The 27,871-nt window shown below is 38.5% G+C and overlaps 1 protein-coding gene across 2 annotated transcripts; it reads right to left on the bottom strand.

The window, feature by feature from the left end:
- Positions 1–2,400: 2,400 nt before the first annotated feature.
- LOC132559255 (uncharacterized) lies at positions 2,401–24,266 on the bottom strand. Of its 2 annotated transcripts, none has more exons than XM_060223872.1 (9): positions 24,184–24,266; positions 19,054–19,260; positions 18,453–18,621; positions 17,844–17,977; positions 15,765–16,564; positions 15,296–15,442; positions 14,681–14,862; positions 11,823–11,975; positions 2,401–7,223 (listed from the first exon to the last, which is right to left on the bottom strand). In XM_060223872.1, the coding sequence occupies exons 2-9, from the start codon at positions 19,249–19,251 to the stop codon at positions 6,322–6,324; spliced, it is 2,685 nt and encodes an 894-aa protein (XP_060079855.1). In that variant the 5' UTR covers positions 19,252–19,260; positions 24,184–24,266; the 3' UTR covers positions 2,401–6,321. The 2 variants fall into 2 exon arrangements, with proteins under 2 accessions (XP_060079855.1, XP_060079857.1); XM_060223874.1 differs by having other exon boundaries at positions 15,296–15,439.
- Positions 24,267–27,871: the final 3,605 nt, after the last annotated feature.

Raw genomic sequence — 27,871 nt, 5'->3', positions numbered from 1 at the left:
GATTAGACAAGAATAAAGACAACTAGTGCACCCTCCTCGATAGGGGCTATGATCACTTTCACTCTCTGCATCCCTGCTCAAGCGATGCACAGGCTGATACTCTCCATTTCATGATTACCGATTAGCAACACTTTACAGCGAAACCAACTTTCAAATTTTCTTAAGTCAAAATCAAAGATGACTGCCTTGCCTTAATTTAATCAGTCCCACAATCACACTGCACAATCAGTCACCAAAGGAAAACGATATGATTATGAAACTTGAAGATTCTTCAAGAACTTCTGACAACTAAGCGATAACAAACTTTCTTAAGCATGCTATTACACATGACTCAGGATCTAACGCTCGTTCGGCCAAGACCAATCCTTTCAGAAACTTGGTAGCTCTTCATCCCAACATACTACAGAAGCAGTATTGGAACTCTTGACTTTTTGGTCATTGATATCTTGTTTTTAGATTTTAACACAAAATATCTGTGTTCTGGAAAGTGGTTCAAGGTCAGCCATTTAAAAAAAACTTTGTAGCCCTCAACCAAGTATGTTACATACCCAAAATCAGTATCTCGGGGCCTTTTGGTTGTTAAAATGTGGTTTGAAGGGGGAAAATTGACACTTGAATGACAACTGATGCCACTTAACAGCACGAGATCGCTTACCTGAGTAAGCGAGCTAAAAATAACCAAAGATGGCCGTCTGCCAGTCATTTAGTTCATCTGGTTAGTGCCAAAATCAAAAAGGCGAACAAGAGTCCTGACGGGCCTAAACGGTCATCTGACTATAACGACCTATATATGTACGAGGCCAAATAGGCATAACAAATTGCTCAACTTCTCTGCAGCTTAAAAAGAAGACATCCTTGGTTGATAAAAGCATTTTCTGCAAACTTGAAATCATATTCGTAATATACGTCATAATAAATGTCATTACTCTGAACCTATTTGAATACATTTTGTACCCTTTACCCACTCATAATATTAAAGAACCAATATAAATAGCCTCGACGATTTTATTATTGATAATAATTAATGTGAAGGTAGCACATTTTACCCCTCTGACCTTTAAATTGTATAAAATCCCAGCATGACGTAGGCCCAATATAACCGTCTTATGCCTTTTGGTTGCTTAGAATGAGTTATTTTTTTTTAAATATTTGACACGAGACCTTAAAAATGGTGAAGGTCAATAATATAAACACACTTGGTAACCCTTTATCTCAGCATGTCATTGGCCTTTTGTATATTAAGAGGTTGTTTAAGGATTTCAACACATTTGGCCACCCTGACCTTGAAAGCAGGTCACGATCATTCATTTTACCAAACCTGCCAGTGCTTCATCCCAGCATCTTAAAGGCCCAATATCGGCACTCTAGGACTATCGGTTACTTGATGAAGTAATCTGAATGGAAGGTTAACACACGACGGCTACATCAAGGGAACATATGGACCTACACATCAAATTTTATATACATCAACGAAGTCCTTCCCTAGAATAGCTATATTAAATTATTCATCTTCAAAAGTGTCTTTCTGCGAGTCATCTGTTTATTCTAATGAATAAAAATTCCCATTTCAAGTCAACACATTACAAGTAAGTCCTACATAGGTAACATGAGAATGATCATCCAGTACTTCTCCAGATAAAGTATGACTGTGTAAAACTAAGACATTTGCCTGTTAGCCATTCCCCTTACTTTCCCTCCATAAAAAACACCCCAAAGTGGATTGCCCAAGAATGTTTCAAACCAAAATTTGTCCGAATATTCCTACAGGACTTTAAACAATTTGCTCTATTTCCCCCCTTTCGGATCCCAGACTAACCGTTTGTAAAAGATTTGCTCCATTTTTTTGTCAGAATCCTTGTTTATGACTAGTAGTAATTGACGGACGAATGGCTCCACGGTATGTCATTGGTTCACTTGGCCTTTTGGGTCAGGTGAGCTGAGAATACTAAGGGGCACCTACATATGAAGTTTGAGAATTATTCATCTACTTCTTATTCAGTGATAACAAACTGACTGTAAAAGACAAAGATGGCCTGTCGTCCTTGAATGTTTCTTCTCACCTGGTAACAAAATGGAATATCCACAAGCAATGACCTATCAAACACTTCTTCAGGAATAGCAGTAACAAACCATGACTGTCAAAATTCAAATTTCAACCATATTGGGAAAAATAAAAAGGTAAACATGAAATTTGAGAAAAATAACTGTCCAGTGAGTCTGCAGTAAGACACGAAAAGAATTTTTCATTGACGGACCATGAATGTACAATGAACCAGAGGCATTTAAAATAGATCCGCTGATGATAGGTTAATAAAAGTTACATCACTAACAATTAATTGGTACAAATAACATTTAATGTTTAATCACAGGTGTGAGACATTAAATCATACAGAATACGACTTTAGTATTACTAGATATGTTTTATTTGTTGATTCTATTTTACAAATCACTTCCAATCTTCATTAGCAACAAAAGCACTAAAACATAAGCAAATTACAAGTAGATCTTCATCATGAATATATCACATAAATGCATGCATTTTCGTCAATAAAAGAAGTCATCATCATAATATAACAAATCTAAAACAAACTGACTGCCGAAATATTACTTTTCATAAGTCAAGCAGGTATTGCCTGTAAAAATGACAAAGTATATCAATAATCACCTATATATTCTTATCTTACAAAGGAGAGAGCTCTTTTTCATCAACATTATCGTTTTTTCACAAACATTTCCCTTTCTTTTGTATTCTATTTCATAAGAAACATGTTTTCATGAAAATATTTATATTTTATGTGTTAATTTCACAAGTAACATCCACTTTCCTGCAAACATCCATAATTATTTCAGTATTAATGTTGTTAGTAATATCCAGAAAAAACATCCATATTTTCCAAGTGTGAATTTCACCAGTAACATCAATTATTACCTTGTGTTAATTTCATTAAAAAATATTTCAAGTTTGCTCCTTCCTTTGTAGAAATATATCAAGTTGTAAGTGATCTCTGAACATAAAGTGCTGAAACATTCTGTATAACCAATTCTTTATCCCCATAATTAATCAATATCTGAAGACATGAAATAAAATCTTGCATGTTTTTTTTAACTATACATTGTGATGACACACTTAAAACAATAATATTGGTGACAACTAAAAGGAAAATTAAATCAAATTGAAAAATCAATCACAAATAAAGTCATGAAACACTTGATCGTAAAATTGTTACACTACCGTGATCCTTTGTTGATACTGTACAGTAAGCTTTTACTTTGAGAAGAATTATCTCCCCTTTATCTGATTATCTCCCCTTCCTTCTATACAGACTTTTATTGCATTGAGACTTACTTGGCTTAAATAACCAAATTTTAATAACAAAACACTTCTGTTAATGATGAAATATACATACAGCAGGTATATTTAATATACAATTCAGACATTTATATATATATAGTTGATTCTTTTCCCCACAAATTTTTAATATCATTAAAACATTTGTGCATATGTTAATAAAGATAAGTTTCCAACAAGCCTCCCTACTTTTACATCAAGTACCATGTGTTGTGGTATGTAAGAAAAGATGCATAGTTTTAATCACAACCATATCGTCATGAAAACTTTCTTTTAAATCACAAACACAAACATAATGGGATCTCCGTAACAAATAACAGGTAATGGATAAGGTAAATATTTCATAAATAAAAACAGGCAAAGCAACACTGTTGGGATCTAATTTTTTGTCATTTTTTTTTTTGGCAGTCACTTTGCAGCACAACCAATTACTTGTTGGTCAGTTGGACAGGTACGACTGGCTACAACTGATGTTGTATTAATTTAGATGTCTACAGTTCAGTATAATGGTTATTAGAAAGTGCCAGAATGTCAGGCTTTACGAAAAGCTAGATTATACCAATACATCTGAATCTGAATTCAAACTCAAAATGGATGACATAGTACAAAATATTATCAAAAAAAAAACATTTGCACTAATAAGACCATGCATATACATCACAGCCTTAATATCCCTCTCTGTCATAGAAACTAAAGCTAATTTGTGAATTTTAGCTCTTAAAAAAAACATGTACAAGGAATTAACTATACCCCTTCAGCCACCATATCCAGTATAAAACAGGCTGGTTATCAAATTCCAATTGATTCTTAAATAACACAAACTTCAATTCACCTATTCTATGTTATCTGAAAGATGTTGGTCATTATAATAAACTATGACTTACCATTTCAATATTTTGTGATAACATAACCATTTAAGATTTGAAGCATTTGTCTTTTACCTTTAGTTTGCTTCATGTTATTTCCTTTTTTGAGCGCTGTGTGTTTAACTGGTTAATGCCCCCAAATATGCTGACGGGCTGTCAAGACTGCAATAATAATAATCTAACCCATAGCCTGTTAAGACAGTAACGTAAAAATTAGAGTTGATTATTTTAATGACCTTGACATAGTTTTTGTTTTCAATTATTTTGTTGAGACAACTTAAGACTTGTTTCTGACAGTATACAAAACACAATTTTATTCATATAATGAGAAGCTCTGTACAGTGAATTCTTCTGGAAATCTAATTTTTTTTTAAATTACTTAATAAAATTTTGTTGTCATTTCTGATAGAACAGGATTTTTTAAACTAACTTGTACAAGGTTGGTTCCTCATAAAGTTGTTGAAGACTATTTTCATTTAATCAGTGAAAATTTGATATATCTGTAGATCATTATATCTATGTCCTTCATTGAATGCTGATAACTGTTAACCCTAGTCAAGTCAAACAAAAACAGAGATACAACAGATCGTGATATAGAGCTGAATAAATATATCACAGATGTGGCCATATGATTTCATTAATATTTTGGATAATTGTTTTCTACAAAGGCCTAAACACAGAAAATGAATACTAATACGCTTACAGTACTTTTATCAATATCCATCTTGTATTGTCAAAATTCAAGATTGTCATCTCTCAGCAATTTTGATATTTCTATTTAGTCTCAAAAACAACAGGAGTAAATCTGTACAAATAAGAACAAAGGGAAAGTGATCTAACCATTTGTACATAGAAGAAATACGAATAAGATTCTTCACATAAATTCTTCGAAATAATGATAACAAACAGAATATGTAAAATGAGAGGAAAAACTAAGTTTCAGTTCTGTAGGGAGTCTTCACTCTCCTACTTGCCATTTATAAAACACAAGCCTGTTAATGTTGAACAGATGTCATCATATGACATCCAAAAATATGCACCTCATTAACAAACTAATTAGCATGACATTGTAAAAGTCTTAGATAATGCTGACGTTACCAGGAAAGTCTGAAGTGTGAAAAGTTAGGGCACCTGTTCAATTACAGTCATTATCATAACACAGGCAATTAACAACATATTAAACAGACAAGAAAACGAAAAGAAGATGGAGGTTATTGTAATATTTCACTTAGTTCTGTTTCTGAGTTACACAATTATTCCAGATTCTAGTGATAACGACATCAGATCAGAAAAGAGATTTTGGCATCATACATTAAGATATGAGGAAGTTTTCTATAGTGGAGGAATTTTCTTGTTTCAAATTTTGGTGAAGTTTTTTCATATATAGTACAAATATGAATGTAATGAATCGCACTGCCTTGAACAATTAGTACATATGATTTATTTTACAGTTCTGGAAATCATTTTGAATTTGCAAGTCACTAAATAAACTATCGATGACAATTTAAGAACAATGATAACTAATTAAATGATAATATCCACCAAACACTGTAATTATTTCCAAATATTACTTTCGAGAGGTCAATAAAAACATGTAGCACATAACTTCTACTACTGTTTAGAAAAATGATGTTAGTGAAATTGTATTTTTGCCATTCAAAAACACCCATGGCCTAGACAAGATAGTCGTTACATATTTTTGTACAATGCACAACCAAATATTACTGGTAAAGGAGCCTACATTTATTTGTTTTAGATCAGCTGTAGCTTACAACTCATTCTCAATATATTCACAATGGTGCTAACCATTCAGTATTTTCTTACATACTTTTTATATATGAATTAAGTATTATTAAGGCAATCTCATATTTACAGAATTTTCAGACCCACTTCCTATGATTAACCTAAACTACCAGATGAACCAATGATTGAATGTACAGTAGCTGTTGACCTTTCTCGGTCTCTGTCAACTGTCAAGCTTAAAACTGTATGAACAAAGGGAAGTAACTCTGGTTTATCAGAAACTGATCCCTGTATAGTAGTGCTAAGAATTGAATTCCTTGTAAAATTTATATATTAATAATTAGGCAACGGATACAACCAGTGCTATGAGTTGACAACTGCGACCTGCTGAGGAGGATTCACTTTATACTCCTGTCCAGCAACACATGGCACATCGGAAATAAACGGACTACTTGCAGAACTGGTGGCTACCACAGAGAGGTGAACATCACCACTGTCTATTTTCACATCAAGTGACCTCTCATCATTGTTAAATTGTGGGGAGTTGTTTCCCCTGGCTTGGGAGATAGTTGCAGATGAATTCAGCATATTCCCTACTGATGTGAGAGAATTATTGGCTTCTGTGGATAAAATGCATAGAGATTTTTGCTCTTCTTTTCCAGCAGTAGGTGTTTTTAAATTAGTGAAACCTTCACAACTATAGTTTGGTCCCAAATAACCAGTTTTGGTCGATGATGATGATAACACATCTATGCTATTAATCTGCTGAGAAGTAGCAGATGTACTTTCTCTTACAATCATTTCTGATGGAAGGGAGGTACCTACTGTTTCTGCGACAATATTTGTTGCTGTGTTGGATGCTTCTGATGAATTGAGTAATAAATGCTTGACGTAATTATCTTGACCAGCCTCCAAGTTATTATTTATCACAATGTCTGGCGTATTTTCCTTCCTGTCGGCCTGCGACACGAGAATATTGTCAATCATATTGCACACACTCCTAGAATTTCCATTGCTACCATGTAATGTCTCTTTCCCCTCTTTAACCTCTGACCTCTCTATCCTTTCAGCGACCATTGACTTCTCCATCTTTTGGCTGACCTCAGACCTCCGTATCTTCTGATTGCCCTCTGAACTCTGACCCTCATTTTTCTTTTCTGCTTTTATCACATCAGCATTTGCATTAATGTTTGGAGTAGATCTGTTTTCAAGGTCCCCTTGACATGCCTCAGTTTTCTGAACTGTGTTGTTTCCTTCTGTTTTACCTGTAATGAGATCATTCACCGTCATGTATTATTGTAATCTAGCAACGTACCGATCAATCATCTCCGTCGAGTATGGGTAAGTTACGCCAATTAATAACTAATTAATTGACTACCGTATATGCTCGCCTATAAGTCGATTCGCCTATAAGCCGGAGGTACATTTTTGAGTTAAAATTTTGGAATTTAACATTGACCCTGCCTATAAGACGGTATCAAAAAATGCTCCGGCAAAAAATCCAGTGAAAATCTCTGGAAGTAAAGTTAAATGATCGTGAATAAAATTTGGTGGAAATCTATCGTAAGTATTTTTATTTCAGAAATGAGATCATGTACCAATACGTGTTGGTCATGATCGTGGAGATAGAGAGTGCAAAGTCAATTAAAATTTAATGTTAAAAGATCGTTTCTGCTCTCAATATTTATAAAGTAATAACGGTATTTCAATAAAATGTCATTACATTTTTCCAAGTTCTTGTTGTGTTTATAAACATGGCAGATTATACAGTTCGATCGTCAGTCCTTCGATCAAACGCACAGATCAATCACAATTCATTTTCACGCCCTACCTGCTTACGTGTCCAACCAGGAACTTAAGGAATTTCTGGTAGGTGAGTAATGTTGAAAACGGACCAATCAGGACAACACGGCATGGTGTCATTAATATCTATCAAAACATTGTGCACATGCTACCCACTTCATTTACACCATGCTAATTGACCATCGGTCTGCCTTGATTGATCTTTTGTTCTTCGTAATTGCCGTACGTACTATGTATACACATTCCCGCACGGACGTGTGAACACAGGTGTGCCTTCAGGCATAAACACAAGCCCATCCCATTGTTAAATGTTGGCCATGGCTGGGAACTGGCGATTATTGTTAAAACAATCAGGCAACATAAAAGGTAACTTGAGTAAAACCTGAGTAAGAGTAAACTTTCCCCATAAAAAAGGCTAACAAATCGATTTGATGTCATTTCAGATTTGTTATTACCGGTAAAAACTATTCATAATGCTGAATTTTGATTATTGGAAAACTGACATTTTGAACATGTCAAAACGTAAGAGAAATTCGTACGACATCAGTTTCCAACTAAAAGTTGCAGAATATGCCGAAAAGTACACTAATACAGAAGCAGAAAGACATTTTGGGGCTAATGAAAAACAAATTTCGGACTGGCGTTCAAAAAAAATCTCTTTCAACAATGCACCGAAATCTTTGGAAAAAATCCGCTACACACCGACACCGTACAAAACGCTAGAGGATGATTTAAACACGTGGTTAACAGAACTTCGCCAGCAAGGTTTTATTGTGACTAGAAATGCCATCCGTATTTAGGCACTGACTAAATCACCCAAATACCAAATCTCCGGAGATTTCAAAGCATCAGCCGGGTGGTGCTCGCGTTTCATGAATCGCAATGGCTTAGCTATAAGACAAAAAACGCATATCGTGCAAAGACTACCTAAAGACGTAGAAAACAAAGTTGAAAAATTCCACAAGTTCGTGATGAAAGAAAGGAGAGAGCACGATTATCCGTTAATCGCCATCGGTAACATGGAAGAAACACCAATCAGCTTTGATCTTCCGTCAAACAGGACCGTAGATGTAAAAGGGAATAAAACTATATCAGTGAAAACGTGTGGTGCTGAGAATTCAAACTTCACAGTTGTGCTATCGTGCCTTGCTGATGGGACAAAATTAAAAACGATGATAGTGTTCAAGAGGAAAACTATGCCGAAAGATATTATCTTTTGTGATTGATGTTCTGCTGTATTTAACAGAACACATCTCTATCCTGTCAAGGAACATAGGGTGATCAAGGATATGGTTGAATAAGTCTTAAGCTCTTCCTAAATATCACTTTCCATTGCATACAGCAAAAATCTAATCAAAACGGCAGAGCTCTTTATGACTCTCTGGACAAGAAAATGCATAACAATCAAACTTTTAAATTGTTCCTTATTTATGTATAATGTTATCAATTTATCATTGAAAACTTGCAGATGTATGTCCTTCCAATAATCACTTAATAGTCAATCATTGTTTGGTTCTGATGACCTGATATTTGATCATGAAACTCCTAGAACGGACATGAAAAGATAAGGGTCACCTGCCCGACCATGTGGGTTTTCCCCGGGTATTCAGGTTTCCTCCCACAATAAGACCCCTCGCGCGCTTACATCCAGTGATAAGTATAAGCTGAAATAACTTCTTTTGTAATTGTTGTAAAATAAATAAAGTTTATAGATATTACATAAGAAAATGCAACCGATTGTGAACACTAATCTGATCAGGTCCCCTAGCATCAACATGAAGGCCTTTCTGTCATACACTTTTACATATCTTGTTACCTTTCTCATGTATCAATTTCTCCACAACATTAAATGGCAGGTGCTTCAACAGACTCATGATGTAAAAGAAACTGAAATATTTCTATAATGGTTTCTGAGGAAACATTGCCAGTATGTTCAATGTTCTGTACTTATTCATCGAAACCAATCCTATTTATATGGCTAAAAGGGCATCCAGAATATGTGAATCAATCCCCAACCCCCACAGCACAACCCCTAGTACCATGGTACCCAGACCCCCACCACCCCACCCCCTAGTATCATGGCACCCAGACCCCCACCAACCAACCCCCTAGAATCATGGGACCCTGACCCCCACCACCCCACCCCGTAATCATGGGACCCAGACCTCCACCACCCCTAACCCCTAGTATCATGGTACCCAGACCCCCACCATCCCAACCCCTAGTATCATGGGACCCTGACCCCCACCACCCCACCCCCTAGTATCATGGTACCCTGACCCCCACCACCCCACCTCCTAGTTTCATGGTACCCAGACCTTCACCCCACCCCTCACCCCCTACCCCAGACCTCACCACCCCTCACCCCCTAGTATCATGGTACCCAGACCCCACCACCTCACCCCCTAGTATCATGGTACCCAGACCCCCCACCACCTCACCCCCCACCTCACCCCCTAGTGTCATGGTACCCAGACCCCCACCACCCCTTCCCCTAGTATCATTGGACCCAGACCCCCACCACCCTACCTCCTAGTATCATAGACCCTGACCCCCATCACGCTACACCCTATTATCATGGGACCCAGACCCCCACCACCCCACCCCTAGTATCATGGGACCCAGACCCCCACCCCCTAGTATCATGGTACCCAGACCCCCACCACCTCACCCCCTAGTATCATGGTACCCAGACCCCCACCACCTCACCCCCTAGACATGGTACCCCACCACCCCCCACCACCTCACCCCCTAGTATCATGGTACCCAGATCCCCACCACCTCACCCCCTAGTATCATGGTACCCAGACCCCCACCACCTCACCCCCTAGTATCATGGTACCCTGACCCCCACCACCTCACCCCCTAGTATCATGGTACCCTGACCCCCACCACCTCACCCCCTAGTATCATGGTACCCTGACCCCCACCACCTCACCCCCTAGTATCATGGTACCCAGACCCCCACCACCTCACCCCTAGTATCATGGTACCCAGACCCCCACCACCTCACCCCCTAGTATCATGGTACCCTGACCCCCACCACCTCACCCCCTAGTATCATGGTACCCTGACCCCCACCACCTCACCCCCTAGTATCATGGTACCCAGACCCCCACCACCTCACCCCCTAGTATCATGGTACCCTGACCCCCACCACCTCACCCCCTAGTATCATGGTACCCAGACCCCCACCACCTCACCCCCTAGTATCATGGTACCCTGACCCCCACCACCTCACCCCCTAGTATCATGGTACCCTGACCCCCACCACCTCACCCCCTAGTATCATGGGACCCAGACCCCCACCCCCTAGTATCATAGTACCCAGACCCCCACCACCTCACCCCCTAGTTTCATGGTACCCTGACCCCCACCACCTCACCCCCTAGTATCATGGTACCCTGACCCCCACCACCTCACCCCCTAGTATCATCACCCCCCCCACCACCTCACCCCCCTAGTATCATGGTACCCAGATCCCCACCACCTCACCCCCTAGTATCATGGTACCCAGAACCCCACCACCTCACCCCCTAGTATCATGGTACCCTGACCCCCACCACCTCACCCCCTAGTATCATGGTACCCAGACCCCCACCACCTCACCCCCTAGTATCATGGTACCTCACCCCCTAGTACCCCCCCCCACCACCTCACCCCCTAGTATCATGGTACCCAGACCCCCACCACCTCACCCCCTAGTATCATGGTACCCAGACCCCCACCACCTCACCCCCTACCCATGGTACCCCCCCACCACCTCACCCCCTAGTATCATTGTACTCTGACCCCCACCACCTCACCCCCTAGTATCATGGTACCCAGACCCCCACCACCTCACCCCCTAGTATCATGGTACCCAGACCCCCACCACCTCACCCCCTAGTATCATGGTACCCAGAACCCCACCACCTCACCCCCTAGTGTCCAAGTATACAGGCATAACAGATATTTTCTTAGATTCTCATTCTTTAGGAAGATTAGACGGGAATTGACGCTAACACCTAAATATTTTTATTCACTGTAAAACTAAATCTCCAGTATATCACAATACTTACCCTGTATACTTGTTTGGGGTCGGACTATTTGCAGGTGAGTGACCGAGTGTTTACGAGCCTTGCGTCGCTGACTGCCGGTCACTGGTTCAGCTTGTTTGTTAGGTTTCAGATGGGGTGGAACGATCAACACTACCTCTGGTACAGAAGTAACACCTGTCAACCATGAATAAAATATACATTTTAACAAATTTGAACTCAAATTGACAGCTTACTATAAAGATCAAATTTTCTCAATTTTTACCACAAGATTTAAAGTAATTCATTTACTATGTTCATCATCCTTGCAACAGTCATTTGGAAGCGTGGTTTTCTTGTAGTAGCAGGTGTCTACCTCACTGAACACTGAACTGTGGGAGGCCCATAAAATGTCATCTAAAGCAACAGTAATATGAAAAGTGTCATGTCCAAAGGACAAACTATGTCAGCAGACCACTCAGTATCATACCCAAGGACAAAATTATGTCAGCACAGACCACTTAGTATCATACCCAAGGACAAAACTATGTCAGCACAGAAAACTCAGTGTCATACCCAAAGACAAAACTATGTCAGCACAGACCACTCAGTATCATACCCAAGGACAAAACTATGTCAGCACAGACCACTCAGTATCATACCCAAGGACAAAACTATGTCAGCAGAGACCACTCAGTATCATACCCAAGGACAAAACTATGTCAGCACAGACCACTCAGTGTCATACCCAAAGACAAAACTACATCAGCACAGACCATTCAGTATCACACCCAAGGACAAAATTATGTCACCACAGACCACTCAGCGCTATGATGAGATTCTCATCAAGAGAAATAACGTTACAAGCAAGGATGCTATATTTTTTCTAGTTACAATTTTTCAAATATTGGTATCGACAAAAAGCCTAACAATCTTAACTTTCAAATAATGTGTGTGAAAGGAGACACTAGCATGGTGTAATAAGTGCAGGGAGACACTGCAATGGTGTAATGTGTGAAGGGAGACACTACCATGGTGTAATGTGTGAAGGGAGACACTACCTTGGAGTAATGTGTGTGAAGAGAGACACTACCTTGGTGTACTGTGTGAAGGGAGACGCTGCCTTGGAGTAATGTGTGTGAAGAGAGACACTACCTTGGAGTAATGTGTGTGAAGAGAGACACTACCATGGTGTAATGTGTGAAGGGAGACACTACCTTGGAGTAATGTGTGTGAAGAGAGACACTACCTTGGAGTAATGTGTGTGAAGAGAGACACTACCTTGGAGTAATGTGTGTGAAGAGAGACACTACCTTGGAGTAATGTGTGTGAAGAGAGACACTACCTTGGAGTAATGTGTGTGAAGAGAGACACTACCTTGGTGTAATGTGTGTGAAGAGAGACACTACCTTGGTGTAATGTGTGAAGGGAGACACTACCATGGTGTAATGTGTGAAGGGAGACACTACCATGGTGTAATATGTGTGAAGGGAGACACTACCATGGTGTAATGTGTGTGAAGGGAGACACTACCATGGTGTAATATGTGTGAAGGGAGACACTACCATGGTGTAATGTGTGTGAAGGGAGACACTACCATGGTGTAATGTGTGAAGGGAGACACTACCATGGTGTAATATGTGTGAAGGGAGACACTACCATATTGTGTGAAGGGAGACACTACCATGGTGTAATGTGTGAAGGGAGACACTACTATGGTGTAATGTGTGAAGGGAGACACTACCTTGGTGTAATGTGTGTGAAGGGAGACACTACCATGGTGTAATGTGTGAAGGGAGACACTACCATGGTGTAATGTGTGAAGGGAGACACTACCTTGGTGTAATGTGTGAAGGGAGACACTACCATGGTGTAATGTGTGAAGGGAGACACTACCTTGGTGTAATGTGTGTGAAGGGAGACACTACCTTGGTGTAATGTGTGTGAAGGGAGACACTACCATGGTGTAAAGGGAGACACTACCATGGTGTAATGTGTGTGTGTGAAGGGAGACACTGTGTGACCTATGGTGTAATGTGTGAAGTGAGACACTACCTTGGTGTAATGTGTGAAGGGAGACACTACCTTGGTGTAATGTGTGAAGGGAGACACTACCTTGGTGTAATGTGTGAAGGGAGACACTACCTTGGTGTAATGTGTGTGAAGGGAGACACTACCTTGGTGTAATGTGTGAAGGGAGACACTACCATGGTGTAATGTGTGTGAAGGGAGACACTACCATGGTGTAATGTGTGTGAAGGGAGACACTACCTTGGTGTAATGTGTGAAGTGAGACACTAACTTGGTGTAATGTGTGAAGGGAGACACTAACTTGGTGTAATGTGTGAAGGGAGACACTACCTTGGTGTAATGTGTGTGAAGGGAGACACTAACTTGGTGTAATGTGTGAAGGGAGACACTACCTTGGTGTAATGTGTGTGAAGGGAGACACTACCTTGGTGTAATGTGTGTGAAGGGAGACACTACCATGGTGCAATGTGTGTGAAGGGAGACACTACCATGGTGTAATGTGTGTGAAGGGAGACACTACCTTGGTGTAATATGTGAAGTGAGACACTAACTTGGTGTAATGTGTGAAGGGAGACACTACATTGGTGTAATGTGTGAAGGGAGACACTAACTTGGTGTAATGTGTGAAGGGAGACACTACCTTGGTGTAATGTGTGTGAAGGGAGACACTAACTTGGTGTAATGTGTGTGAAGGGAGACGCTGCCTTGGTGTAATGTGTGAAGGGAGACACTAACTTGGTGATATAGTAGAGATAAAACTCCCTTGGATCAATGTTTCAGCTGACACACTGTTTGTAGTAATGAGCATGAGCCCTCTGAGCATGTTTCCTTACATCAATAAGAGGGAGATTTATTTCAATGAGACACACTACCTTGGGTTGGAGTAGGAGTCGAGGCCACAGCTGGGGTAAGGGTGGTGTCAGTCATGCTGTTTGACCTTCCACAACTCTCACTCATAGAGCGGACTTTCCCAGCTGGACGTTTGGAATTCCGTGACATCTTCTCTAAAGAACATGCTGGCAATGTGGCAATATGTGCCTCCAGGTCGAAATCCCTGCAATATTAATCTTATTTATTGTTGCTGTAAAATTTTGTCGAAATCTGTTTGAGTTTTCCAGAAAATGTCAAAAATGTTAATAAATTTCCACACACAACGCCAGACAAAACGTGATCGCAATAGGTCACCCTAACCCTAAATCTTACATTTGATATCAGGTGACCTAAAATTGCTATCCAGTGTTCTGAATGAATGGAACGGTTGTCCGTGTAAGTAGCTTCTAATTCATCAACTCTGATTCAGCACTTTTTAAGCAAATATAAAGACCAAGTGCTGTTTTAAATCTTAGAACACCTATGTCTTTTCATATTTTTGACAAGGGCATGAACTTGAAATGGTGGCAAATCCATTTTTATAAATTTCATTAATTCCTTTAAATCAACTTATCAGGCATTCATCATCAATCTACTTGTATGTCATGTGACTTTACCCAGTTTTGTACCGCCGCATGTCCTCATGAAGAGTTCGTGTTTTCTCTGATTCTGAACACGTTCGTTTGCGAATCTGTCTCGGGTACACAGATAACACGTCAAAACCAAGGTCACCCATAGGTCTGGGCACAGATTCTTCTTCACTGCTGTAAAATACAACGGATTAAACTTCATTATCACTTGAATGTTGAATCCTAACTGACCATATCCTCCAAGATTAAACAAGAAAATTTCTTTTTTTCCCTTCTTTCTTTTTTGGAGAATAAACCAGTATATAATTTGTATCAAATATGGTTTGCCTGATAGACTTACAGAAGGTTTGCAAATGGACACATAATGACTTGAAATGCCCACCATTTGACAATACATGGGGGATAAGAAAAATGCATTTCTCCAAAATTGGACCGTCTCCGTACCAAACAATAGCAAACCCTACATTTTAAGTTTTGAATTGTTTTCTTTTCCCACCTGTCCTGCTCATTGCGGCTGTTTTCTGTCTCCACTTTTATCACTGCCATTCTTTCCTTGGACGGCTGGATGATGCCTTCATTGATGAGTTCCTGATATCTCTGCCCCCGATTCCGTCTTTTAGACTTTCTGACTGGATGTATTCCATCCTCTGTGTTGTCACTCTCCCCAAACTCCTGATCTACTGTTGAAGCCTGTTCGGTGTTTTCTTCGTTACCGTTGTCCCTAAGCATCCCCTGTAGCTTCCTTTTATCGGCAAAGATATCAACACTTGTTTCCGAGTAGCATCGCTTCCGTCCACCGAAATTGCTATCCCCTCTCAACAACTCGTAATTGGGGGATTTTTTCATCAGGAAAGAATCGAAACCAGACATGGGTCTGGTGGCATTAGCTGATCCCTCCAGACTTGTCCCTGAAAAGCCTTTTGCATCAGAAGGTTTGGATGAAGTAAGCCTCGACACCACAGTTCTGTTTGTTTCTGATCTTGCACTGTCATTAGGCTGCATATCTGATCCTGACCTGTACAGTTTATCCATGACACTGTCCATAACGACCTGTCCTGAAGATCTAACCTCTCCACACTTTACAGAAACTTTACTATCACTACATCCACTCTCCCCACTACTCCAATCTCTCTCTAGGCCTTTGGATTCCCATACACTGTCATTACTTCTCACTTTCTCACTGTCAGAACTGATTTCTCTCTTTGTGGTCAGGTCAAGGACTCTATTGCTAGGGTCAACATCGTATCCATGGTGATATGACATCATCTGGTCATCACTGAGCTCAGAACTGCACATCTGAAATAGGAACATTGGAACATACTGTAATTTGGGTATTGCATTTTCTTATGGTATCTGTACTATAACACTACTTTTAATTGGAAGACCTTTGGAGATCCACAGCCAATCAAAATCTTTCCTTCTTATGTGTAAAATTTATACAGTGATAATCATTTTTAGTCAATCAATTTTTTTTAAAGAAAAATTCAGATTTACAGAGGAATTGGAGTGTCTAAACAAACAATATCTTATATAGATTTTACAAAATACAGCATGTAAAGAACTTCTCTGAACATATCTTTTACAAGAAATGTTTGTCACAATTTGCTCAAGGTATACTTGGTTAGACACAGAAGTCCTTTGAAACAGTTGACAATATTGTCTGCCAATCCTAAATTTTCCCTAATACCCTAATATTTTTGCCTAACCTAAAATTCTCTTACTTTCCTGATATTTTTTGCCTACCTTAACCTTTCAAATTAGATTGTTTTGAAGCAATGTTAAAGGCAAGATATCTCTCCTTATATAAACCACAAGAGAGAAAGTTGTTTAATTGTTTTGTATTTTGCCTGCCTGCCTGCCTACCCTAAGTATTTTTACAGGTCACAGGAAACACATTTTTTTTTTTGGTCTGGCTAATTTAAATTGAATGTCCATTAATTGATCAACATCAATTGAGAGCAATTAGTATACTAACAATCAATTATACAGACAGAAGTTTGTTTACCATCAATTACATATTCAGATAACGACCCTTTTTCAGAGAAATGTTTCTAACTATTTAATCATTGTTAAACTTTGTACTTTTTTCCAATCCTTGCAAAGAGCTATCGTGTGATCTAGCCTTAAGACCAATGCAGAGTAAGATTTATCTTGTAAATCAATATAAGCATATTTGTTGTCCCTGCATTAATAACAATAAAATAAACAAGTCTGTTTGTGTACCTATTCCCTCAGCAGAGTTACTCTGCCTTCCTGTATGTCCACTGTCAACTGTTTGGTTTACTTAGAAACCTGAAAGCATCATTCAGTATATCTCTCATTTATTTGTATATTGTTATATTTTTGTTTGTTTAAAGACTTCCTGGGATGATTGAAAATTGAAGTTCATTTGGTTCTGAACAAAAACAAACAAAATGTACAGCTGACATGCTTATTGGGAAGGTATTCTATTTGTTTCACTTCTTTGATGAGTAGTCTCCCTTATATTCAATCATTAATTTTCATGATAATCAAAGGTAGAAAGTAATCAATTATTGACTGAAATTAAAAATCTACAATGAAACAAGTAATTTACCATAGCCAAGTCCATGAGAGATGCGACAGAGGACTGTGGTGTTGTTGCAGGTTTAGCTGAAGCCAGTTTTTGACTGTCACTTAATGTTGGTTTCTCTATCAGCAGATTACTCAGTCCGCCCATGTTACTCGGATCTGTATAGAAAATTGATGAAATTTATTTTTTATTAATTAAAAACACAGCAAGTTTCAGCTTTTTTTACCTTTTTTTTTGTCTGTCATGCTTTTCTTAAACAACAGTCTCAGTAAGAGACAATTCAATTGAGCAAGTTCATAATGCAATGTACAATGTATATCCCAGAATGCAATTTCTTGCTTATTTGGAAAACTGACAGGTATATATACCAAATACATTTCCCACATTTATCCTGCAAGATCCCAGGAGCCAACTCATAAATAATTACCAAATTCAGGAGGTAGGTTTAGCGTAGGACAATGAAATTAATTTGGTTTACTTTTGAACCACAATATATATGAATGTGCTTATTAACCTGCACATATGCATTACCATAAAAATAAGGTTGAAAAATCATACATGGGACATAATGGTCATCACTTTATCCTCTTTTTCAAATTCACATTGTACTTTTCACTCTAATAATAACTTTACCTGCCAATTTTCCTGGTGTGATGGACCCCTCCAAGGGGAGGTCACTCTCATCTCTACCTAGGCGAATGTTTGAAGGACGGGTGATTGGTTTACCAGCCTGGCAGTGAGTAAGTCTGTCTGGGTTGTGCCACTTGTAGTCAGGGTTTGCCTTCATAAATGCATCCTTATACTTCAAAAACACAAAAAAAATATGGAATTATCTTTTTGAGTTCTACAAACTTCTCAGGGAGTACAGGTATACATCACTGTTTGGGGGATTTTTTCCACACTATGAATTTTTATTAAGATTCCAATCTCCCATTTTCAAAACTTACTTTGTGATTTATAAATTGTACACATCATCTTTATACCAGTTCTGCACCCCCAAGCAATATCATAAATGTACTAAATGTGGCTTTTGAAAATCACATTTTAGTGTGTGATCACTTTTCGAAAATCTACAATAATTACTGTGTTACTTTTGTATAAGCAACAAACTTAAACTACAGTTAGCTAATACTACTTTAGTGTAATGTTTACAATATGATAAAATAAGATTAGCACTAAAATGAATGCACAGTTTTCCTTATGAAATTAATTGTCAACATGATCAATGGATCACCTGCTTAGCCAAGTCTGTATACTGGGATTTTTCCTCTTCTTGAAGGTTAGCCCACAGATCACCAAGGATTCGAGTCACACTCCGGTTGTCAAGGTGAGGGTTCTTTTCTCGGACCATTGTACGATGTCGTTTACAGAAAATGAGAAATGCATTCATTGGTCTTCGCACCTCCTTCCTGTCAACATCCGGAACCTCCATCTTGCACAACTAAAAATAAATTTTATAAAAGATTTAAAAACATATCACTTACCATGCTATCTGTTTACCTGTATATCCCCACCGTACCATGCTATCTGTATATCCCCACTGTATCATGCTATCTGTTTACCTGTATATCCTCACCGTACCATGCTATCTGTTTACCTGGATATCCCCACTGTACCATGCTATCTGTATATCCCCACTGTACCAGGCTATCTGTATATCCCCACTGTACCATGCTACCTGTATATCCCCACTGTACCAGGCTATCTGTATATCCCCACTGTACCATGCTACCTGTATATCCCCGCTGTACCATGCTACCTGTATATCCCCATCGTACCATGTTTTCTGTTTACCTGTATATCCCCACCGTACTATGCTATCTGTTTACCTGGATATCCCCACTGTACCATGCTATCTGTATATCCCCACTGTACCATGCTATCTGTATATCCCCACGGTACCATGCTGTCTGTTTACCTGTATATCCCCACTGTACCATGCTATCTGTATATCCCCACTGTACCATGCTATCTGTATATCCCCACTGTACCATGCTATTTGTATATCCCCACTGTACCATGCTATCTGTATATCCCCACTGTACCATGCTATCTGTATATCCCCACCGTACCATGCTATCTGTTTACCTGTATATCACCATCGAACCATGCTACCTGTTTACCTGTATATCCCCACCGTACCATGCTTTCTGTTTACCTGTATATCACCATCGTACCATGCTACCCGTTTACCTGTATATCCCCACCTGCTATCTGTATATCCCCACTGTACCATGCTACCTGTTTACCTGTATATCCCCATCGTACCATGCTATCTGTTTACCTGTATATCCCCACTGTACCATGCTATCTGTTTACCGGTATATCACCACCATACCATGCTATCTGTATATCCTCACTGTACCATGCTATCTGTATATCCCCACTGTACCATGCTACCTGTTTACCTGTATATCCCCACTGTACCATGCTACCTGTTTACCTGTATATCCCCACATAACCATGCTATCTGTTTACCTATATAACACAACCGTACCATGCTATCTGTTAACCTGTATATCACCACTGTACCATGCTATCTGTTTACCTGTATATCCCCACCGTACCACGCTATCTGTATATCCCCACTGTACCATGCTATCTGTATATCACCATCGTACCATTCTTTCTGTTTACCTGTATATCACCATCGTACCATTCTTTCTGTTTACCTGTATATCCCCACCGTACCACGCTATCTGTATATCCCTACTGTACCATGCTATCTGTATATCCCCATCATACCATGCTTTCTGTTTACCTGTATATCCCCACTGTACCATGCTATCTGTATATCCCCACCGTACCATGCTATCTGTATATCCCCACTGTACCATGCTATCTGTTTACCTGTATATCACCATCGTACCATGCTACCTCTTTACCTGTATATCCCCACTGTACCATGCTATCTGTATATCCCCACTGTACCATGTTATCTGTATATGCCCATCGTACCATGCTATCTGTTTACCTATATATCCCCATCGTACCATGCTATCTGTATATTCCCATCATACCATGCTATCTGTTTACCTGTATATCCCCATCGTACCATGCTATCAGTATACCCCCACTGTATATCCCCACTGTACCATGTTATCTGTATATCCCCATCGTACCATGCTATCTGTATATCCCCATCATACCATGCTTTCTGTTTACCTGTATATCCCCACTGTACCATGCTATCTGTATATCCCCATCGTACCATGCTATCTGTTTACCTGTATATCCCCACTGTACCATGCTATCTGTATATCCCCACTGTACCATGCTATCTGTATATCCCCATCGTACCATGCTATCTGTTTACCTGTATATCCCCATCATACCATGCTATCTGTTTACCTGTATATCCCCACTGTACCATGCTATCTGTATATCCCCACTGTACCATGCTACCTGTTTACCTGTATATCCCCATCGTACCATGCTATCTGTTTACCTGTATATCCCCACTGTACCATGCTATCTGTTTACCTGTATATCCCCACTGTACCATGCTATCTGTTCACCTGTATATCCCCACTGTACCATGCTACCTGTATATCCCCACTGTACCATGCTATCTGTTTATCTGTATATCCCCACTGTACCATGCTATCTGTTAACCTGTATATCCCCACTGTACCATGCTATCTGTATATCCCCATCGTACCATGCTATCTGTTTACCTGTATATCCCCACCGTACCATGCTATCTGTATATGCCCATCGTACCATGCTATCTGTATATCTCCATCGTACCATGCTATCTGTTTATCTGTATATCCCCATCGTACCATGCTTTCTGTTTACCTGTATATCCCCACTGTACCATGCTATCTGTATATCCCCATCGTACCATGCTATCTGTTTACCTGTATATCCCCATCGTACCATGCTATCTGTTTACCTGTATATCCCCACTGTACCATGCTATCTGTATATCCCCATCGTACCATGCTATCTGTATATCTCCATCGTACCATGCTATCTGTTTACCTGTATATCCCCACTGTACCATGCTATCTGTTTACCTGTATATCCCCACTGTACCATGCTATCTGTATATCCCCATCGTACCATGCTATCTGTTTACCTGTATATCCCCATCGTACCATGCTATCTGTTTACCTGTATATCCCCACTGTACCATGCTATCTGTATATCCCCATCGTACCATGCTATCTGTTTACCTGTATATCCCCACTGTTTACCTGTATATCCCCACCGTACCATGCTATCTGTTTACCTGTATATCCCCATCGTACCACGCTATCTGTATATACCCACTGTACCATGCTATCTGTATATCCCCATTGTACCATGCTTTCTGTTTACCTGTATATCCCCACCGTACCATGCTATCTGTATATCCCCACTGTACCATGCTTTCTGTTTACCTGTATATCCCCATCGTACCATGCTACCTGTTTACCTGTATATCCCCATCGTACCATGCTACCTGTTTACCTGTATATCCCCATCGTACCATGCTACCTGTTTACCTGTATATCCCCATCGTACCATGCTATCTGTTTACCTGTATATCCCCACTGTACCATGCTATCTGTATATCCCCATCGTACCATGCTTTCTGTTTACCTGTATATCCCCATCGTACCATGCTACCTGTTTACCTGTATATCCCCATCGTACCATGCTATCTGTTTACCTGTATTGACAGGAAATTGGTTGAAATCCAAAATCAAATATCAATCAAAATCAGATGATGATTTTAGTTTCAAATTGAAAAAAAAAATAGTTGTGTTCAATGTCCACAGACACTGAATGCATGACCATTCTCTTCGGCCATAATGTTTTCATTTTTAAACTATGTTAATGTAAAATATCTCACATACTTAGAATTGACATCAGAATATTATAGGCAACTGGCATCTCTATTTAGCATAATACAAATTTCACTTTGGCAATAACACTAGATCACATCAAAGCTCTGATAGTAGAATATGAAAAATTAAAATCTATTAGCACATCAGACAAGGCTAAAATTGACATAATCAGTTATATCTAATCATCGTCCCATCACTTCTGTACACCTCTATAATGTTGAAAAGGTGCTTTTATCCATTAATTTTTTAGGGTTTTCTTCTGTCAAGTCCAAAGGACAATTTCCAAAATTTTGATGAGTCCAGTTTTTGAGTAACAAAGAGATATACTAGGTTCTGAAACTTTAAACAAGTCCTACATGAAAAGCAGGAGTTCAGGATTCAAAATATTGAGTTCCAAAAATCAATTACCTGTGTGTATGTCTGAACTCTTCTATAAATACAATCCTTGTATGTTAAAACTAGTTTGACCATTGCTTCTTTACACTATCCATGTTCATTTCTATAAATATTCTACGAGTGAAAAAGTTTGTAGTCAAACCATATGCATAACAATATCAATTAAGGCTCAAGTCGTGTCATCTGCTTAATCATTCTGAATTCAAATTAAACAAGTTTGAAAATTCCTTTACACAAATAATTCTACATAATGAATGTGTAACTAAACCATTTGCAGTTGTCTACTTTTAAAAAAATGTTTCACACTGGAGAATTTGTACAAAAACGAAATTTAACGAAATAACCCTTTTAGGGCCCCTGAAAGAGGAATTTAACATTTGAAATTTAATTTGAAATGGATCCTGTTTTTAGTTATCACGTCACAGTGACAACTCTTCTATAAATTAAAGGTGGTTTATAATTATAGAACTGACGTCATCTAAGAATAAGAATTAATTTCATGGGTGTTGTTTGCTAAATTTCCGAGATCGGTGATCAGAAATGCCGACTTCCAACAAAGCCACGCACTCCAAAACTAACGGGGTCACATGCTCGCTAGGGCCACTTGCTTTAAAACGAAAATAAACCGCCAAACTGAATTTAACTCAATGGTTTCTTAAACATTAAATTATCATTGTATTATCCTATGTAAAAGTATGTTGATTATAACAGTTGTCGCGTTTAATGGGGACTGTTTAGGGCTAATGTTTTCATTTCGTGGCTCTGGGTAGCGAGCTGAAATCCGCAATGGCGACCAGCCGCCGGGGAACCAGCCACGTGCTGAAAACTGTCAACAAAATACACGGGAAGAACACCTTCTAGAACAGAATACTTGACAGTAAACTTAGAAAACTGGAGTCAATGAATCATTTTACAGTCATCAAAAGTATCGTCATTTAGTATTTAAACCTAAAATTGATCAAATGTGCCGACCTAATTATTAATTCTAAGGGCGCAGGCTCGAACAGACATGGCTGCCCTGTTGGACTAACACATCAACGAGGGCCGACCATGCGGTGCACGACATCGAAATGTAGAAGATGAAACATTTGTTTAATATTACAAGAAGAATCCAACAACTTTGTACTTACAAAATCTACACTTATTAGAATTTACTCCAGTTGATTTGACAACTATCGGCTACCAGGAATCCATCCGGACGTCCAAAAGTAAACAAGCCTCTCGCTGGAACTAGAGTTTCTCAGATGTAGGTCAAGGTTACCAGCGATGTCAATATTGTTGGAAATCGACAGTCAAGAACGGTCATTATTCAGGAAGTAAACTGCAAAACTACCATCTAAGAGTGTTCATACTAAACACGAAAGTCGGTCTTATTAGTATTAGTTTGTTTGGTACGTTGGTTGTAGTGTGAATATGTTGATGTAATTACACTTTAAAATAGGGACTTTAGAAAGTCTATAATATTTTAACCGAATTTTTGTACTGTAGAATTTCTACAAGATCTCGGGGTTACACACAAATACAATTGATGGAGATTCAAGTTCACTATTTCCCGATATTTTGTAATAATTTATTAGTCTTTGCATTTTTGTAAATACCTAGTGGATGGGTATTTTATAATTGACATGTTTTAAATAGAATATTTTAAGCACATACTGACATCTTGTGCGATAGAGTTTAAATATGTCGGTGTTGAAACAGACATTTTTAAATTCAAAATATTTTATTGTGAACGCAATATATTGTTGTAATTCAAAAGTGTAAAGTTGATAAGTAACAAATGGATAGCACAATCAGGTCTTGCAGGCGAATAAGTAACTGACCGCAACACAACATCAATAATAAATTCGCTTTCTCGATCAAAACAGCATATATATATTTAACTATTTAATTACACTGATTATAATACAACGTGATTCTTCATATGACAACAAAAAGATCTTAAGAAGGACTTTACGAGAGGTCTTTATTGTGCTCAAATTATGGAACTGGCTGCTCAAAAGATAAATTAACCTCGGCAATTTATATAATACGATGTAGGCCTTTAATACCTATTAAAACTTATCGTAGTGTACTTCATTCACGTAAATATATGTAAAGGCATACATATGTAGAACATTTTTTTTATATCAAAATTCTAATTTCTGATTACAAATCTCTTCCAGGAAATAACGGAGGGGGGGGCAATTTTGTCTCTCGTATTTTTTTTTTCGTAATCTAGTTATATATACATTTAATATTATTCAATTACAGCGTCTATAACATCTTCGGAACAAATATGTCTACTTGATAAAAAGGTTTTCATTTTTTATATACATAAACAAATATTCACTGCCAGAAAAAAAATATATAACGGTAAAATGTCCTTACGTAGTATTCCGTTTTCTGACAGAAAGCTTTAATCAGCGTAGACACATGTTGTATAGATAGATGGATGGATATCTGGGGAGTTATGAATGATCACTCTCAAATATTCATGTTTATCCTGCAACTAGCGCTGCCATTGTCGGAATACACCTGCCACACATTTCTTTGCCGTATTCTGAAGTGACGGAAAAATTCAGCAGAATTTCTTTCTGAATTCACTTAAATATTACGTATAGAAATATAAAGAAATAATGAAATAAGCGATTTTTAATGTTGTAGAGAATCATTTAATTTATGAAAATTGATCTAACCACTATTAAATATTCCACATACAGTTTTGCTGTGTTCAACTCGACAGTATTTTAGCACGTGCGATAATTCGACAGAATTACTCACAATTTACTTAAATATTCTATTTAGAAATATAAACAGTTGTTGAAATAAGTGATTTTACATGTTAAAATGAACACGTTGATCTATAAAAATGCACAAAATCGCTGTTATATCTGATGAAGTTTGGAACAGTGTTTCCGCGCGGAGCAATTATTTTGGCCTAACGTCAATGAAAGGTAAACACAGATTGAACAACAAATGTTGCAGGATAAATAGATTACATGGTCTGTGTCTTAAAATATAGGCTACATTTGGACTCGGGACAATAAGGCAAAAGTGGCGAACCACTTTGTCTTTCTTCACCTTCGCCAAAACACAGCTTATACTTTAAGATACTGTCCATGTATTCTCTATATATATTTGGTAAAAATCATATATTGTATCTATTTATACTTATGGGCCGTAAAACCCTAGGAATGAAAGTCATTTGTCAAATTGACAGGACGCATTTTCGTCCTCACCATCGGTAACCCATTGTCCTCGCGCTTCTCTGTATGTTTGTCAGCGGTAGGGCCGTGGTGTGGGTTACAACGTCCTTTCGTCCCAATATAACCTTCTTATATACAATGCAGGCAATTTGGTGGACGTATGGTTAATGTTTCATCCGCCATTACGTCCGTTTATAAACACTTTTTTTTTCCTTTTTCATTTATTCACTGTTGAATTAATATTTTCGTACCATTAAATCAAAGTTTCATGTAACGTTTTATTTTGAACAAGGATGTTAATTTACATAAGTGCACGACATGTTGGATAATATAAAGAATGGAATCTCTCAAGCTGCCAAATAGAGTGCGTCCCTGGTATCTACTGATGTATTTTTTACTATTTTCCATTTTCTGACAGTCCGATGATTTTACCACGTGGTCTTGGATCATAGTTGAAGGTTTGTCAGAATTTACATCCAGCGAGTCTTTAACTTTGAAGACCTGATTGATTGGATGTCTCACATTGATCAGCAGTTCCAGAACTTAATTGGTTATAATGATTGACGATGTATTTGTTTAATTACTTTGCAAGTCACGTCGATGACTATGATTAGCCGTAACAATTAGCCAGTCTACTGTAGCTTAACCTCATGGCCTTAAAAAAAAAAAAAAAAAACTTGTTTCCAGGATACTGCGGGCATGCCGGCTTCTACGATGAAAACTGACCTGATTGAAATGCTGATGTAAAGTATGTATGGTAGTCGAGTTAAAATGGACTACTACAATGTGCCTTGGCAGCATGTAGTCTGGTTGATCAATATATTAAGTCGGTCATGGAGACTTTTTCGACACGTGTTCCACTGAACACTTGTATCATTAGCATTTACAAGACGTCTCTACAAATGTGATGTCCAGTCACAGACACGTTCATGAGGACTGTAACCATGGACAGGATAATTTCACGCAATCAGACCCAAGCATCAGACTACCAAGGCCATGACATATTTGACTTGTAACTGTCCAGGTGACCTGCCTGTAATAGAAGAGGAACACCCGCAGTTCTGGCGATAGAAAGTTTTACACCAAGTACCGATGAAGAAAGATGGTTCAAACTGAAATAGATATTTCCACAGAATGTGTATTTCCATTCGTAAGAACAGTGTTTGTGAATGCATGTATACATTGGTGTACCTGATCTTCATGTACATTGTGATAATCTCGACATGTAATTAAGGTTTAGTTGATCATTCTGTGTTTAAGTTTTGTTGGTTATATTGTCAAATTATCAGTGCTGATTACAAGTATTGATTAATTACAACTTGAACTGAGAAATTAAATTGTCAAGTTTGGACAAAGCTATGATCATAATCTATAACACTCTTGTGCATTCTACTTTCTATCAAGCCCTCGATTCACTTGATGTGTTGATGCTTACTACTTTATTGTTAAATTCATGCTCATGATGATGTATCGCACAACATCAGTGTTTTCCAAGTTCTTATAACGTTTCCCAGATTAATTATATCAGAAATTTACAAATAAATAAGAGCGAAATCTCTATTGATATTTCTGTGCATAACATGTTGTACATCTTAATTAATGAGCATATGTTTAAGGATTTGTGTAATGT

Source organism: Ylistrum balloti, unplaced genomic scaffold (assembly GCF_031769215.1).
Source record: "Ylistrum balloti isolate Yb309-2 unplaced genomic scaffold, AGI_CSIRO_Ybal_v1 Utg370882, whole genome shotgun sequence".
Taxonomy (NCBI): Eukaryota; Metazoa; Mollusca; class Bivalvia; order Pectinida; family Pectinidae; genus Ylistrum; species Ylistrum balloti.
Note: the sequence above shows the minus strand (reverse complement) of the source record. Positions and strands in the feature narration are given on the sequence as shown.

Coding starts and splice junctions, on each gene's coding strand:
- LOC132559255 (XM_060223872.1), bottom strand. CDS start 19,251: ATGGAGGTTCCGGATGTTGACAGGAAGGAGGTGCGAAGACCAATGAAT. Junction 18,622..19,053: donor ATACAGACTTGGCTAAGCAG/GTGATCCATTGA, acceptor GTGTTTTTGAAG/TATAAGGATGCATTTATGAA. Junction 14,863..15,295: donor ATGCGGCGGTACAAAACTGG/GTAAAGTCACAT, acceptor TTAATATTGCAG/GGATTTCGACCTGGAGGCAC.